General features: G+C 46.0%; 3 protein-coding genes across 5 annotated transcripts; 2 read left to right on the plus strand and 1 right to left on the minus strand.

Moving 5' to 3' along the window:
• The first annotated feature begins 270 nt into the window (after positions 1 to 270).
• Positions 271 to 11,084, plus strand: LOC125021536 (P2R1A-PPP2R2A-interacting phosphatase regulator 1). Of its 2 annotated transcripts, XR_007114352.1 has the most exons (10): positions 271 to 1,068; positions 1,730 to 1,814; positions 2,026 to 2,082; positions 2,189 to 2,235; positions 2,312 to 2,369; positions 3,334 to 3,398; positions 3,491 to 3,537; positions 3,729 to 3,813; positions 3,904 to 4,571; positions 11,066 to 11,084. XR_007114352.1 is itself a non-coding variant. In XM_047607648.1 (9 exons), the coding sequence occupies exons 1-9, from the start codon at positions 974 to 976 to the stop codon at positions 4,001 to 4,003; spliced, it is 639 nt and encodes a 212-aa protein (XP_047463604.1). In that variant the 5' UTR covers positions 271 to 973; the 3' UTR covers positions 4,004 to 8,170. The 2 variants fall into 2 exon arrangements, 1 of the variants encoding a protein (XP_047463604.1); XM_047607648.1 differs by lacking the exon at positions 11,066 to 11,084 and having other exon boundaries at positions 3,904 to 8,170.
• c15h17orf49 (chromosome 15 C17orf49 homolog) lies at positions 8,225 to 12,441 on the minus strand. 2 transcript variants are annotated; one of them, XM_047607652.1, is made up of 6 exons: positions 12,117 to 12,439; positions 10,851 to 10,945; positions 10,328 to 10,429; positions 9,314 to 9,561; positions 9,127 to 9,231; positions 8,225 to 8,614 (listed from the first exon to the last, which is right to left on the minus strand). In XM_047607652.1, exons 1-6 carry the CDS (start codon positions 12,135 to 12,137, stop codon positions 8,550 to 8,552), a joined length of 636 nt encoding a protein of 211 aa, XP_047463608.1. In that variant the 5' UTR covers positions 12,138 to 12,439; the 3' UTR covers positions 8,225 to 8,549. The 2 variants fall into 2 exon arrangements, with proteins under 2 accessions (XP_047463608.1, XP_047463609.1); XM_047607653.1 differs by lacking the exon at positions 10,328 to 10,429 and having other exon boundaries at positions 12,117 to 12,441.
• A 68-nt stretch (positions 12,442 to 12,509) lies between these two features.
• Positions 12,510 to 15,001, plus strand: rnasekb (ribonuclease, RNase K b). Its single transcript, XM_047607689.1, has 3 exons — positions 12,510 to 12,742; positions 13,580 to 13,662; positions 14,447 to 15,001. Exons 1-3 carry the CDS (start codon positions 12,665 to 12,667, stop codon positions 14,589 to 14,591), a joined length of 306 nt encoding a protein of 101 aa, XP_047463645.1. The 5' UTR covers positions 12,510 to 12,664; the 3' UTR covers positions 14,592 to 15,001.
• Positions 15,002 to 15,421: the final 420 nt, after the last annotated feature.

Here is a 15,421-nt window from a genome sequence, read left to right on the forward strand (position 1 = left end):
TAATATACAACAAATATTTTCCCCACAGTGGATTATTTTCCAATACAACTATTACAGCATTTTATTTAATCTGTTATTAATGCTTGATTCCACCATTATGTTGGACACAAGTTTAAAATCTTGTGCTACTTATTTATTTGACATAATTTCGACCTAAAATCTAAAACCAAATTAAAGATAAAATATAGATTAATTATTTATTAATAAATGTTTTTATTTTATTTTTACTCTAGATTTCACAGTGAGGTGACCTCCTAGTTGTTGCAGTTCCTCCAATGACCAGGCGGCGTCGCTATTTCTACAGTTGGTGAACTACCTCTATTAGAAGACGGACTATGTTGTAAAAATCTTCCAAACTCTTTATTTTCCGCAGATTATTGCTTTTTTCCCTCGGTTCTGCTCGGACCTCCGGGGCACCGTATGACCGGCTCTCCCTGGGGACCGGTGCTCGGGGACTAATTTGATCGCGTCGGTCGGCTGCTTAGCGGTTTTCTGGTCTCTGGCTGGAGGTTTACTAGCAGCCAAGTTAGCTCCGAGGCTAATCCTAAAAGTCACGTCACCTGTGCGGACTCGAATTAAAAGTTTCTCTGCTGAGACGGGACGACCGGCTCCCGGTTGACTTTATGCGGTTGCTACTAAACTTTATCTCTGTGTTTTTTGCGCGTTGTTCTGTGTTTTCTCTCTGTTTAACGGAGTCGTAAAATTAGCGCTAGCAGCAAGTGAAGCGTAGCTGCGGGTAATAAATGTCGCTCTGGTCCACGGTCCTACTCGGATACGGTGTTTTTAGGAGAGAAATGCGGTAGAAAGAGAAGCCAGCCTCGGTGTTCAGCCCGCTGACTCGGCGGCTCGGGGTTTGCTGCTAGTGAGGCCTGCGGGTCGGGCTTCCACCGGGCTTGAGTAGAACCCGACGCCGCCGCAGAGAGGTCGGGGGCCGGCAGTTGGCACCGCCACCGCCGGGCCCGCGACCCTCGCTATGGAGCGGATGGAAGTGGACCAGTGCGCAGGCGCAGCTGGAGGAGGCGGGGCACTCCGTAGGTCGAACAGCGCCCCGATGATCACCAGTGTCAGGTCAGTGATATTACACCCACACGACACCAGACTTGATTCAAAAATCATTAAATTTTATAATTATATTGTTTATGAGTAACACACATATCTGATTAAATGTATTGAAGGGTGTTTCTAAATGAAACAGACCTGGTCTTTAATTCTGGTTCACACAACTTAGTTTGTTTGTTTAAATCCACTGTCTGTCTGTGAATGTTCTCAGTCATGCAGGTCATGGTTTATATCCAACCGATCAGAAACTGCAATAAATACAGTTAACGGAAATGAATTGCACCAGTTTCTGGTCAGGAAAGATTCTGATGGTTTTACCCACAGAGTTTCTGTTTAAACCTCAAACTTCCCTCTAGTATCTTAGAAGTGAAGAATCTGCTCAGATCAAGGTCTTTTCTAAAGTCAACAAATTGGAAAAATAAAGAGTAAGAGCAAATAATGGTGTGAAACAATGTTGGCTTCCTTTCTGATTTCTTATTTTTCATTCCTTGTCAAACTAATTTAAGTATTAGACAAGGAAAACACAAGGAAATAGAAAATGCATTTTTTAAACGAAGGTTTTTATTATTAAAGAAAAGTAAATGTAAACCTATATTTTCCCACTTGTCTGTGCACATGTCGTGTGTATTATCCGGTTAAATAAACTCCAGACTGTGTGTTTGTGTCTCAGTGACGGGATGACGGTGTTCGGTCCTGTGTCTTCAGCCCGGTACAGACGCAGCAGCGTGTCCATCAATCCCAGCTGTCCCTCACAGGTAGAGACGTGCTCATCAGCCACAACATTAAAACCACCACCAGTGTGGATGTTACCTTCAACGATGTTCCCAGAGACCACACTCACCTGGACAGCTGTCGCCGTGGAAACAAACCATTGATCCACATCATGGCTGATGGCTGCTGCTAGTGTTGAGTGGTCATAATGTTGTGGCTGCTTATATGACCCGTCCTCTGGTTGGTCTCTTTCAGCTCGTCCCCCTCTCTCCGTTCTGTCTGAGTGGAGACAGACTGGACCAGAAGAGACCGGTGAGGACGCCGCCATCTTTAAACCCTCCTCCTCCTCCTCCTCCTCCTCCTCCTCAGGTGTGTTTCTGTCTGAGGCTGATCAGCTGTTTCTTTGTGTTTCCTCCAGGAGGAGAACATGGAGATGCCGCTGAGGGGAAACCTTCACAGACTCAGGTAGAGAAACATCCTCGTCTCCTCCAGATGTTTTTAATCTATAATCCAGATGTTTCTGACTCCTCCCCCCTCTCAGTCCTTCCAGTCTGATCCCGGTTCCTCCCGTCAGCCAATGGAACGACCACACCTCAGCGGTGAGATCATGTTTACACTGTCAGCGGCCAGGCTCATGTTGCTCATGCAAACACATGTTGACATTAGTTTAAGGACCAGGAACCAGATATGAGACCAGGAACCTGGTATGAGACCAGGAACCAGATATGAGACCAGAACCAGATATGAGACCAGGACCCAGACATGAGACCAAGAACCAGATATGAGACCAGATATGAGACCAGAACCAGACATGAGACCAGAACCAGATATGAGACCAGGAACCAGACATGAGACCAGAACCAGACATGAGACCAGAACCAGACATGAGACCAGAACCAGATATGAGACCAGGACCCAGATATGAGACCAGAACCAGACATGAGACCAGAACCAGACATGAGACCAGGAACCAGACATGAGACCAGAACCAGATATGAGACCAGAACCTGGTATGAGACCAGAACCAGATATGAGACCGGGAACCAGATATGAGACCAGAACCAGATATGAGACCAGGAACCAGATATGAGACCAGAACCAGACATGAGACCAGAACCAGATATGAGACCAGGAACCAGATATGAGACCGGGAACCAGATATGAGACCAGGAACCAGATATGAGACCAGAACCAGATATGAGACCAGAACCAGATATGAGACCAGGAACCAGATATGAGACCAGAACCAGATATGAGACCAGAACCAGACATGAGTTTAACATCGTCGTATCGTCCACCTCTATCTGGATTTAATACATTTTGAAAATCTGAAAAAATTCACTGAAGTTAAACAGTTTTTGTTCTGTCCTGCTATAAAAATATTCATATTTCAACCTTTTCCCCTATAAAGTGTTGAGAAATGTCCATTAAATGTTTTTAATAGTAAACTTTTTCATCATGTTCGTCTCTGAACTAAAACAAAGAGACGTTTATGTGTAGATCCTGAACTCGTGTGAGTTCAGACTGAATCCAGATTAAAGTGTCTCCCTGTGTGTTGTGCAGTGGTGTCCGTCGGGGGACAGCGGCGTCACCCCTAACTCCTCCCCCAGCCCCACCAGGAGGTTCAGGTTCATGACCCAAACACAAACAAACACTCACTTTTCTCTGGAAGCTTCTGTGTGACTCGGTTCCACTGACCAATGTGTTGATTGTCCTGCAGACCTGCCGCCGTCAGATGGCCGCCATTAACGCCGCTCAAGAGGAAAGGTGAGCTTCATCATCATCATCATCATCATCATCATCATCACGTTTGGTTCTTTAATCGTCTAGAGCCCTTTAGAACTTAGAATATGAATCTAAACCGGACATTAGATCATTGTTGTGTCGGGTTAAATCTGACCTGTGAACACAGACGACCTGAGCACCGGGTTAAACCTGAACATGTTGTCGTTTCTCAGGGGGGGCGGAGTCTGACGGACCTCCTAAGAAGCTCTTTGTTGCCGGGGTAACAGACCCCACCCATCGCAGCGGCTACAAACTCAGGTGAGATTCAGGTGAGACACAACTCTGATAAAAGATGAGATCGGGAAGGAGAAGAAAGTAATCCTCCCCCATCCTCCCCCGTCCTCACAGCGTCTCCCCGGCGACGGCCGACTCTCCTCCTCCGGCGGGAGGAGTCAGCCCCCCCCCCTCCTTCACCCCCTTCACCTCCCACCAGCACCCTGGACACTAAAGCCCTCCCCACCCTCCTCACCCTCCTCACCCGGAGTCAGGACCACCCACCACTGTGGAAGCCGGCTGACCGTCGTCCAATCATCCGCCAGCTTCAATGTAAGCCCCGCCCCTCGCTGTGACGGGAACTCGCATTGGATGACGGCCCCGTCACTGGTCGTTGTGGTCCCACCCCCTTGTGTAGGCCACACCCACCCACAGAGATTAATAAAGATGGAGGACACGCTGGCCGTGTCTTCAGGAAGAGGGCGTCCACAGGAGGGGGTTATGGGTAATGTAGGCAGCACAGATGAATCCATTAAATCAGGACTTTGGACTCTAACCCGATCAGAGAATCATTCCCTCCACAAGGTTCAAAGCAAACTTCTGATCCTATGAAGGAAAAGCTGTTTCTTTTCAGTTTTAAGGCAGAAACAGGAAGTGACGTGTATCTATATGTGAATATATTCCGCATGCAGGCTTCCACTGTACATAGAGTCTGAAGAAGTCGCTGCGCTCGGCTTTAACAAGCTTTTCTACTCCTCTTCGTTTCACACCGAGGCTGCGTTTCATCCGCTCAGAGCTCAGAGGTCAGAGGATGACCTCAGGGCTCAGCGTTCCAAGATGGCCGCCGCAAAGTGAATGAATAACATAATAATATTATTACTGTCATATTAAACTCAAATCAGGCTATTTAACTTCCACAGATTGTAAATGAACAGATAACTTGAACCAACTAGAATTATTTCCAGTGATGAATCTAAAGATCCAAACATTCAAAAGGTTTAATTGTAGAAAAAAATCCACTCTTATTGTTTTGGTCTCACCAGGCTGTTTTTTATTACACTTCTTATTTTACTTTAATCTCATTTTATTCTTTGCTGCGTTTACTTTTATTTGCAATGAAGCTGCAGTGACAAAGTCATTTCCCTGGTGGATCATTAAAGTCTGAGTCTCAGTGTGAAAAACTTAAATTACACCATAAGAGCGTTTCAGCGTATGTTTGTGTTTAAATCATGTCTGTACAACACAGAAGAGGGCGGCCATCTTGGAAAGTACTCGGGGTTAGTCAGGATTTTACGACTTTCTCCGTAGGAAACCTGATGGAACGCAGCAGCAGTGTTCTGGTCCTCATCAGATCCTCTGAAACGCCTGAAGGTTCTCAGTCCTCCAGGGTTTAGATCCGAAGCAAGTTTAAAAAAGCAACTGGACGTACAGAGTTCAGGTCTGAGGATCTCGTTCGGTCCTGAGACGCTGGACCAGGTTTAAATAGAAACTCTGACGTGTTTCTGGAAAAGACCAGAAACAACTCGTTAATGACCAGTTGTCTTTTTAAAGTCTTCGGATCCTCCTCAGATAGAAGCCTGTGAACCGGGGGCTGGACCCAGAGTCCCGGTCTGGGACCGGGGGCTGGACCCAGAGTCCCGGTCTGGGACCGGGGGCTGGACCCAGAGTCCTGGTCTGGGACCCGGGGTCCGAACACCAAACCCAACCGTTCTGGATTTACTGAAGCAGTGGTTCTCAGCATGTCTGGGTTCAGGACCCACCGCCCCCTTAATCACAGAAACCCAATCAAAGAAAATGTCCAGCTTTGTGTTTTTGGCCCGGTCTCTGGCCCCGCCCCCCAGGGCGCCGGGCGGCCATGTTGTCCAGCCCCACGTTTCATCACAGTGACGAGCACAAAGCCGACTTCAGGCTGTTTCTACTTCCTACTTTTGCACTTTCCCTCCTCATCGTGCCTGAAGCGTCGTCGTAGCCGTGGGACTCGTCCGTACGTTCGAACCTGTGACCAGCTGGTTCCATCCAAGTGTCTTTGCTCCCGAAAGGAACAGGGAGGACGTGGATCCGTGTTGCTGCTCCGACACAGGTCTTCACTCACGTCTTTGAGTTTGCACATGATGACTTTAACCTGAGTGACTTCATGAAAGAGATGCTGTTCACTTTTTACTTTTCTTGCTTTATTTCTTGTTTCCATCTGAAAGTCTGTCCTGGTCCCTGGTCCCTGGTCCTGGTCCCTGGACCTGGTCCCAGATAAACCTGGTCCCAGATAAACCTGAATATCAGCGACCTGTGGCGAATAAAACCTGGGAGGAGTTAGATCGTTTCCCCATCGTGCACTTTGAGAAGAAAGTCTGAGACGATAACAGCCAACGTTATTCTGTTTGTTCCTCCTCGTTTTATTTGGGCTTTTTTCCCAGAAGTCCACGATGAAATAAATTCTACCTCCTCCCACGTGTTTCAGTCCTAAATCTCCTCCGTGCTGAACTGATTTAGTAGAACATTAACTCTACCTCTGGTTATCAGAGGAATAATCTCAGAAACTGACTCAACGAACATCTGAAACCAGACGTTTGATTTACATCGATTCTTCGTTAAATTCAGGCCCCGACGTAAATGAAGAAACGAGCTTTTGTTTCATGCTTCGAGGACCAGGACAGATTTTCCTCAGTGGAAACACGGAGCTGCCAAATCCCCACGGCTGTACAGACTGTAGCTTTAAACGCGTCAGTGTTTTCATGTCGAATCTTTGCACATTCGCCGTCTCATACTGTCGGTCACTGTGAAGAGAACCTGCAAGTGTTCAGAGTTTCCTCCTCGCTCCTCTTCACATCTTTGACTAAATGAACGTTTCTGGGCTGGTTGGAGCTTCACGCTGATGTGATGAAGCTGGAAAGTTTCCAGTTGGATGTTTGAAACATTCAGGCTCCATCACGTCAACTTTCTAGGATCCAATCGACCTCGTGTTGCTTCAGACTCGAGGCTCTTTGATCGTTGGGCCGAGATGTCGTGGTCTCCACAGTTTCTGTTTCCACTTCCTGCTTCTCTTTCAACAACGGACTGAAACTTTGCTGAACGTGAGTCTGAACCTTCTCAGTGAACCTCACCCTTAAATGATTAGAAAACACTGCTACTGAGAGGACCAATCACAGCTCCAGCTCTCTGAGCTGGGTTCATGGGAAGATGAACATGAGCTACGATGCTAGCTGCTAGCTGGTTCAGACTAGTCCACCCAGGTTCGGGCTGTGGGGGATTCTGTATCAGTTCCTCCTGGGAGTGTTTGGTTTAGGAAAAGTAGACGGTTATAGACGGTTTCAGTCTCTCCGCCATCGCGTCGTCTTTGTCGTCACGTGACGTGAATGACGTGCTTGGACGTAAAGATTCGGGGCGATGAGATTGGACGAAGCCTGGAGGCCGATGGCGTCTGACCTGAACCACGTCCACCTCCAGCCCCAAAACTTTCAGTAAAAGTGAAGCAGGAAGTAGAAACAAAACTGAACCTGACTGGTAAAGACAGCGCCGCCTAGTGTTTGGGTGGAGCTGTTACAGAGGGAACCAGCCTGAGGAGGCTCCAGTAGAGACGAGCCCCAAACGTCTCGTCGTTCGATTTATTTCATGTTCTTGGTTTGATGTGGAGCTTCGTTATCGTCCTGTTCTCTCACTCTGGCAGAACGCTGCAAACACAAACCACTTCCAAACCAAACACAACTGAAACCAGAGGCTTCAGGTCACAAACCTTAATGAATCTCCAGGTTGGTCCGGTCTGGACCTGAGGAGGTTCTACTGGTTCTTACGGAGGGTTTAGGTCCATCAGCTGGGTCAGATAGATGAGGAGGAACCAGGTGGAACTGGTCTGGACCAAACACAGGGTTCCCTGACTTTGGATCCTACCACCATGATGTCACCATGGGGGGGTCGGGGTGGGGGGGTGGAGCCTGTCCCATATCAGAGGGAAGCAGCTGCTCCATCTGGATGAAGACACCAGGTCCAGGTCCAAAGAACCAGGCAGAACCTGTGACTGGTTTCAGTGACAGAACCCAGAGGAAAGATGAATGAAACACGTAGCATTTCAATTTAAACCCAAAGAGAATTTCACGCCGGGTTTGGATCCAGAACGGCGCCGATCTACCAGAGTGAGACTTTAAAATCTTGAGTTTTACTGGAGACGACAAAGGGAACTAAAAGCACATGTGTCTCTAAAGTGTTTCTGTAAATATGTTTTTCTTTCGGACAAATTCTTTATTTTTCTGCAACTGAGGAATCAGAGTTTTATTTTCATTCCCGCCGTCGACCGTTCAGCTGTAAACACGACGCAGAACGACTCTTTAGTTTCTAGTGTACACACTATAAATACATATATATTATATTGTTTATGAAAACTTCTCAATAAAAGAGAATCTGTACCTGGAAACCAGTGACTCGTTCGTTTGGTCTGAAGCTCATGAATCAACAGGAAACAGTTCAGTTTGTTTTTTAGTTCTTTTTTACTCAACATAATTAAAACAGTTTCTCCATCAGCTGCTGATCGATCGATAATCAGTCGATAAATCTCACGTTGTTTCCTCAGGACGTCCAGAGACGTGAGACGTGTCGACCGACGCTTTGAGGTCTTCTGATAAAACGTGTTCTAGTTTATTGACTCTTTGTTCTTCGTGATCGTCACAGACGTGTTTGTCTGGACCCTACAACTAAAACATGATTCTGACCTGAGGCTCCTCGGAGGCTGGACACGACACAGGAGACGTCTAGAAAAATAAAATAACCAGAATAATAAAAATAAAAGTGTGCGGTCAGCGGGAGAGGAGGGGGAGGTCGCTGGAGTTCATGATGAGGCTGGAGTCCAGGTTGAGACTTTCTGAGGAAACAACAAACAACCAGAGTCTGATTTCTATTCACTCTCACGTCACAGAGGCTCCTCCTCCAGTTTAGTTCCTCTAATAACTTAGTCGTGTTTTTTACTTTATATTTGGCAAAGCTGTTTATTTATTTTTTTAAGCAGATTTCAAACTCACATCCCATAAAACTCACCTTTATACGTTTTAACCTTAATAATTAACATTAAGAAAACCCCTAAAAATAACACGATAATATTTACTTTAACTCTTTTTTCACAAACTTTAAATCCACTTCAGTCCTGATCATGAAAACCAAACGTTTGATTCATTTCTGACTCTTTATACCAGCGGCGGTGATGACATCAAAGAACAGAAACACATAGAAATTAAAATATTTTCAATAATCTAAATGAAGTAAGGAAGGAAGGAGAGAGGAAAGATGGAAGGGAGGGAGGAAAGAAAGGGAGGGAGGGAGGAGGCATCTTAAATGAAACCAACTGGTTATTAAACTTATTAAATCTGAGACACTGACCTTGGTCAAAGTTGAGCTTCTTGTTGGACGAGCCGTCCCCGAGTCCCTCGATGTCCACCAGGTCACTGTTGACGTCGGAGTCGTTCAGAGCGCTGAGCGTCACGTCTGTGGACAAAGGTTCGGATTAAACGTGTCGGATCAACGTAAACCTGAGTCAGAAAAACCGACGCCTGAGCCGAGGCCTCACCTGCCGCCTTCTGTTTCTTGATGGGCGGGGCCAGAGAGGGGCTGTTCTGCATGCCCGTCGCCACGACAACCTGGGAGGACGGCACGGCGATCATGGCGGGGGCCGGGGCGGCGGTGGGGGGCGGGGCCGGGGCCTGCGTCATGGCGACGGCAGCAGCTTTCTTGACCGTCTTCTTCGGCGACTCGGACGAAATCGGGACTCGACTGTCTTCATACAACTTCCTCTTCACGGTGGTTTTTATCTGAGCACTGAGGAGGGACAGGAGGACAGGAGGAGGACAGGAGGAGGAGGAGGAAGGACAGGAGGAAGGACAGGAGGAGGAGGAGGAGGAGGACAGGAGGAAGGACAGGAGGAGGACAGGAGGAGGACAGGAGGAGGACAGGAGGAGGACAGGAGGGAGGACAGGGGGAGGACAGGAGGAGGACAGGAGGAGGAGGAGGACGAGGAAGGACAGGAGGAAGGACGAGGAAGGACAGGAGGAAGGACAGGAGGAAGGACAGGAGGAGGACAGGAGGAAGGACAGGAGGAGGACAGGAGGGAGGACAGGAGGAGGAGGAGGACGAGGAAGGACAGGAGGAGGACAGGAGGAAGGACGAGGAAGGACAGGAGGAAGGACAGGAGGAAGGACGAGGAAGGACAGGAGGAAGGACAGGAGGAAGGACAGGAGGAGGACAGGGGGAGGACAGGAGGAGGACAGGAGGAAGGACGAGGAAGGACAGGAGGAAGGACAGGAGGAAGGACAGGAGGAGGACAGGAGGAAGGACAGGAGGAGGACAGGAGGAAGGACAGGAGGAGGACAGGAGGAGGACATTTGTTTAACCAACTCCTCAGAATTTCTATTTAAACCTCTTTAAACCTCCAGTCTCTTAGAATTGAAGACGCTCCTCAGATGAGACGTCTCCTCTAAACTGTACCAGTCCACTTGTCTTTTAAACTCTTGTTGGACATCATGCTATCATGCTATCATGCTATCAGGCTAACGGCGTTCAGGCTAGCGGCCTCGCCTGGACTTACACGGTGCGATCTTTGATGACGCTGCTGATGTTGTTCAGGTCGTCTCCAAAGCGACGCACGGCCAATCGAAGCATCTCGATCTCCGTCTCCGTCCATTTGGCTCTGAGGACGAACACAGCGTCAGTCCAAACAAACCAGAGACATTGATTGGAAGATCGGTCCATTTATTTCAGGTGTGTTCAGAGTTCCTCCTCAGACCCAAATGGACCTCATCAACGGTTCTGCTTCTGGTTCTCGGCACCAGAACAAGACGATGACGAAAAAAATCACAAAACGAACTGAATATAAACGAATCTAGAAATAAATATAATGATATTAAATTATATCCAAACATATTATTAGATTATTGTGATCGTAGATGTTCAGTGAACGTCTTCCGTCAATAAAAATGTTGTCGCTTCATTTGATCCTTGTTTGAAAGTAAGAGTTTGATTATCGAGCCGCTCGCGAGGCGAACAAATACGTAAAGAAAACCCGACGGTAGCTTAATAAATAACGAATCTGTCCATGTGTCCTGACTCACCCTGCAGGACTGGAGTCCGACACCGGGTGGAGCTGCATCGTCAACTCGCCCAGTTTGGTGAAAGCGGCTCCGGCTGCAGAGAAAATCTCCCCCACCTGCAGAGAACAGGGGTCAGAGGTCAGAGGTCAGGGGTCAGAGGTCAGAGAACAGGGGTCAGAGGTCAGAGGTCAGGGGTCAGAGGTCAGGGGTCAGAGGTCAGAGAACAGGGGTCAGAGGTCAGAGGTCAGAGGTCAGTTGAGTCAAGTTCGACAACAGGGTTCTGAGGTCATGAGTCAAGTATTACAGGGGTCAGAGGTCAGAGAACAGGGGTCAGAGGTCAGAGGTCAGAGAAGATGTTGACGAAATAACTTCTGCAACAACCGTTTGTTCTGGGAAATCAAATGAGTCTCATCCAAGTACTTTACTAGTTGTGTGAAGTTATTGACCTCTGACCTTTCACTGACATATTTAAACAGTGATGATGGATTAGCATTTAGCTAAAACTGTCCATAGCATAGCCTGTATATAAACATGGACGCCATGTCTCCAATTCCTGCTTTATTTCAGCCCAAGTAGCTCAAAGACAATAAGATGGACCACAGAACTTCTCCTCTAAAGCCAAAGCTAGTAGAGCTCCCCCTGGTGACTGGAGGCTGCAGTACAGGTCATAAGCTCCACCCCCTCCATGTTAGTGGGCGGGACTTGGGCCAAACTAAAACACTAGTCAAAGAAAGGACAGTTTCAGTCACTTTAGGTGAGTCAATGGATAAGTTTTGTTTTGGTTCGTTATTTGACACTATAGAAATAAGATGTGACATAATGGCGACCACCAGTTGAGACGAGTTGTAAAATCATATTTTTAAAAAAAGTTGTGTCATAATCATAGACACTTAGAGAGATTGTATTATCTATTATACACACACACATATAACATATAACCCCTATTAAAAATGACCTCTCAAGCTGCTAGTTAAGACAATTTAGTTGTAACTTGTGTGCAATTACAAAAAAAAAAGTTCTTAAGGAAACAGCTAACAGATGTATTAATAATAAGCAAAATGACGGCAGCAATACACACTATAATCTTAAACCATGAGCCGAATCTCTCTTTATCTCTTCCATATTCTAATATTTAATGAACCAAACCTTTAAAGCACCTTATTTTAAGTTGTTCCCTGTAGACTCTTTAAATTAGTAGATTTTTGAATGGAGTTCTGCGTGCGGTTGCACTCACAAAGTTAGCTTTGACGCAGCGTGTAGTTGTGAGAGAGAGGACGTGGAGCTCACCTTAGCAGAGGCAGAAGTCATTCTGGAGGAGTTCTGTTTCACTTTAAACTCGTTTTTCCTTTGTTTTTATCACAACGGGACAACAACACACGGCTAGCTGCTAAAGTTAGCCCCTGTAACGTTAGCGAGCTCGCGGCGGCTAGCGGTTAGCTTCCATAGAGAGCTGGAGGTTTCTCTAAAGAACCGAGAAGCTTCGGAGGAAACGTATCCGAGTAAAAGTTTGAATTTGAATCATTTATGAATCGTAAAGAATAAAAAAATATATGAATACCGATCAACAAAGGTGGACAGAATAAAGAGAACGTTGCGCGACTTTACAGGTCGAACGCCATTGGTCAGTTTGGGAGGAAGAGGCGGGGCTTTGGGCAGCGAACGTTTTCATTGGTCGCTGCTCCCGACGCTGAGCGAAGTTGACCGAGTGGAGCCGAGCGGAGAGGGTCAGCTGACAGCGTCGCTCCGTCCTTCGATGGATCAGTTTTAAAGGAATTTGAAAGAATCACGAATAAAATTCAGCCGCTGATCGATCGACTGATCCGGTGACCGTGGACATGCCGTCGCTTCTGTTCTGCGGGCCGAAGATGGCCGCATGTGGGATAGTCATCAGCATCTGGGGGGTGATCATGCTGGTAAGATCCACGGAGCGGGGCCGACTAATTCCTGGAGACGATCTGTTCTCAGGATTATTGACATTTACCGAAAAAATACGAGGAATCTTCTCACTGATGGTTTTTGTCTTGACTCGATCAACATGTCAAATTGGCCAAACGCTGTCCGTGTCCCTGACTAATATCAGAGTAGAATATCGTCTCCTCCAGCACATAGACAGAGCCCGCTAAGGCCAGGATACATGTACTTTAGACATTTACTTCCGTTAAATCCGCTCCAATAATCATGTATCTGTGTTAAGGTTGGTTCATTAACGCCTGTGGCTGTTTAAGCTACGGCAGGGAGGTGTCTAAAGCCTGGGTTTCTGTTAAATGATTAGTTTATGATTATTTGTTGATAAAAACGTTTATTCGTGTATTTTTTAATGTGTTGATTTATTTTAAACATGTTTTCTCCCCTACGCGTTAATAAGATATATTTGATCAAAGCTTTTTAAATGGAAGTTAATTCCTCTTTTATTTCAGTCATGTGACTCTTTATTTTGGCCTCATGTGACACCTCAGAGCAGGAAGTCAGATTTTCCACTTTACTGACAGACGGTGAACTCACCACGGTCACACTTATTATTATTATTATTATTATTATTATTATTATTATTAAACTCAAAGTCTTAAACTCAGATATTTTCAGTTTACTTGTGCAGTCTTTTTTTTTTTTTTTTTTTAGTTATTCAGACTTAAGTTTGAACTAAGCAGACTTTTAAAGGCATCACATGACCCTGCTGTGTCCCCGTTGTGTCCCCGTTGTGTCCCCGCTGTGTCCTCGGGCCTCATGTTGAGCCACCTGTTGTCTTGCAGGCCATGTTGGGAATCTTCTTCAGTGCCAAGTCGGCTGTGCTGATCGAAGACGTGCCGTTCACCGAGGAGGACATCCGTGACGAGTGAGTATTTTTAATATATGATGTACTTTTACACCATTTTAAAGTTTTTAACCCATAAATGAATAAGTCACATTTTACATTGTCTGATAAACTCGATACCGGACGTAGGTTTTAAATTCTCCTCTTTTTTTTTTATTCTTGGAGACGTTTGTCCTTCAGTCACTTAAACGAATCCATTTGTTTTATTTATCAGAGACCAAACACTGATTTCTTATTTCTGTTGGTCTGTGCTAAAACATCAGGGAACATGTCTGGCTGTGAAACTTGAAAACCAGACAAATGCAGATATTTTGAGGGAGAAAGTTACAGGAATCTACAGGTGTTGTTTCTGACTCCTGCTTTTCTTTTCTATTTCCTGTTAAAAACTGTTTCACCGTGGTCCTTGTTTGGTTTCGTTCTTTGCATGTCAACCTCTCGTGTGAGACTTTACACTTAGAACCATCAGATCCAGGAGGAACCAGTTAGAAAACCACAAATATGTTGAACCAACCATTTCTAGAACTTAGAATGTAAATCTAACCTGGACATTTCTAAAGCTGATCAACACATTTAGTTATTTACAACTATTTCCATTAAAAGTCATATTTAGGACCATGTCCACAACTATCAGGTGTCCAACCAGTGATAATGTCTGAATGTCTCTAAAGTGTCTCCTGTCTGTCCGGCTGCAGTCACTCCTCAGTCAGAAGCATCTTGAAGCTACGTTGTCGTGTGATTTTGACTCCAGAAGGTTAAAAATGTAAAGTTTCATGCTAACGTTCCTCTTGTTTTATGATTCCCGCAGTAAGAACCCTCCTCAGAACATCTACAGTCTCTACAACCAGGTCGGCATCAACTGCTTCATTGCGGCTGGTATCTACGTGGTGGTCGGTGCCGTGTCGCTCTGCCAGGTCCGGCTCAACAAACGCCAGGAGTACATGGTCACATAGTCGTCCCGCCACAAACTCTCCCCTGCTGTTTGAGTCTCAGTCCTAGTGCGATCTGATTGGTTAGGATCAATGAGAGGGGGCGGAGTCAGACGTCACCTTGTTTATTTATTTTGTGTGTTGTTGTTGTTGTTGATGAGACGTCATTCCTCTGAACGGACCACGCTTCAGCTTCACAAACTTCAGATTCACGTCATCGTCGGGAAGCGTCGCCTTGACGACGAGGAGAAACCGTCACCGAGGCGACGCCCAGACTTTCATTTTAATTCTAGCTTGGTGTGAGTGAAGAAGCTAAATTCCGGTCCGTGCCGTTTGTTTATTCATGTGAATCAATGTTAAAGATGTTTATGTGATCGAGATGTTCTGGTGGAAGATTCCCGGCAATAAAGAGAGTGTTAAATTAAAAAATAAAAGACGTGTCATGGTGGACGTTCTTCGGGGGGATGGGTCTGGTGGTAACCGTGGTAACCTCTACTAATCATCTCCTAGTAAATAAACTGATAAATAAATCAGGTTGAGGAGTTTTTCAGAAACATGGAGGAAGAAAAACAAAGATGAACCAAAGCTGGAATCCATGAGGACAGAGACGTGGAGACATTCGTCTTCTGAGACTGGACATTCATGACTGGAGGAGGGCATACTACTACTACTACTACCACTACTACTACTACTACTACTACTACTACTACTACCACTACTACTATTACTACTACTACTACTACTACTACTACTACTACTACTACTACTACTACTACTATTACTATTACTACTACTACTATTACTACTACTACTACTACTACTACTACTACTATTACTACTACTACTACTACTAC

This window comes from Mugil cephalus, chromosome 15 (genome assembly GCF_022458985.1).
Source record: "Mugil cephalus isolate CIBA_MC_2020 chromosome 15, CIBA_Mcephalus_1.1, whole genome shotgun sequence".
Lineage (NCBI taxonomy): Eukaryota > Metazoa > Chordata > Actinopteri > Mugiliformes > Mugilidae > Mugil > Mugil cephalus.

What these genes read in the sequence shown, in the direction of transcription:
- LOC125021536 (XM_047607648.1), top strand. Translation starts at nt 974, where the DNA reads ATGGAGCGGATGGAAGTGGACCAGTGCGCAGGCGCAGCTGGAGGAGGC. An exon ending in GACTGGACCAGAAGAGACCG is followed by an intron (nt 2,083 to 2,188) that starts GTGAGGACGCCG and finishes TGTTTCCTCCAG; the next exon opens with GAGGAGAACATGGAGATGCC. An exon ending in CGCAGCGGCTACAAACTCAG is followed by an intron (nt 3,814 to 3,903) that starts GTGAGATTCAGG and finishes CCGTCCTCACAG; the next exon opens with CGTCTCCCCGGCGACGGCCG.
- c15h17orf49 (XM_047607652.1), bottom strand. Translation starts at nt 12,137, where the DNA reads ATGACTTCTGCCTCTGCTAAG. An exon ending in TCGGACTCCAGTCCTGCAGG is followed by an intron (nt 10,430 to 10,850) that starts GTGAGTCAGGAC and finishes GTTCGTCCTCAG; the next exon opens with AGCCAAATGGACGGAGACGG. An exon ending in GAAGCTCAACTTTGACCAAG is followed by an intron (nt 8,615 to 9,126) that starts GTCAGTGTCTCA and finishes TTGTTTCCTCAG; the next exon opens with AAAGTCTCAACCTGGACTCC.
- rnasekb (XM_047607689.1), top strand. Translation starts at nt 12,665, where the DNA reads ATGCCGTCGCTTCTGTTCTGCGGGCCGAAGATGGCCGCATGTGGGATA. An exon ending in TCTGGGGGGTGATCATGCTG is followed by an intron (nt 12,743 to 13,579) that starts GTAAGATCCACG and finishes GTTGTCTTGCAG; the next exon opens with GCCATGTTGGGAATCTTCTT. An exon ending in GAGGAGGACATCCGTGACGA is followed by an intron (nt 13,663 to 14,446) that starts GTGAGTATTTTT and finishes TGATTCCCGCAG; the next exon opens with TAAGAACCCTCCTCAGAACA.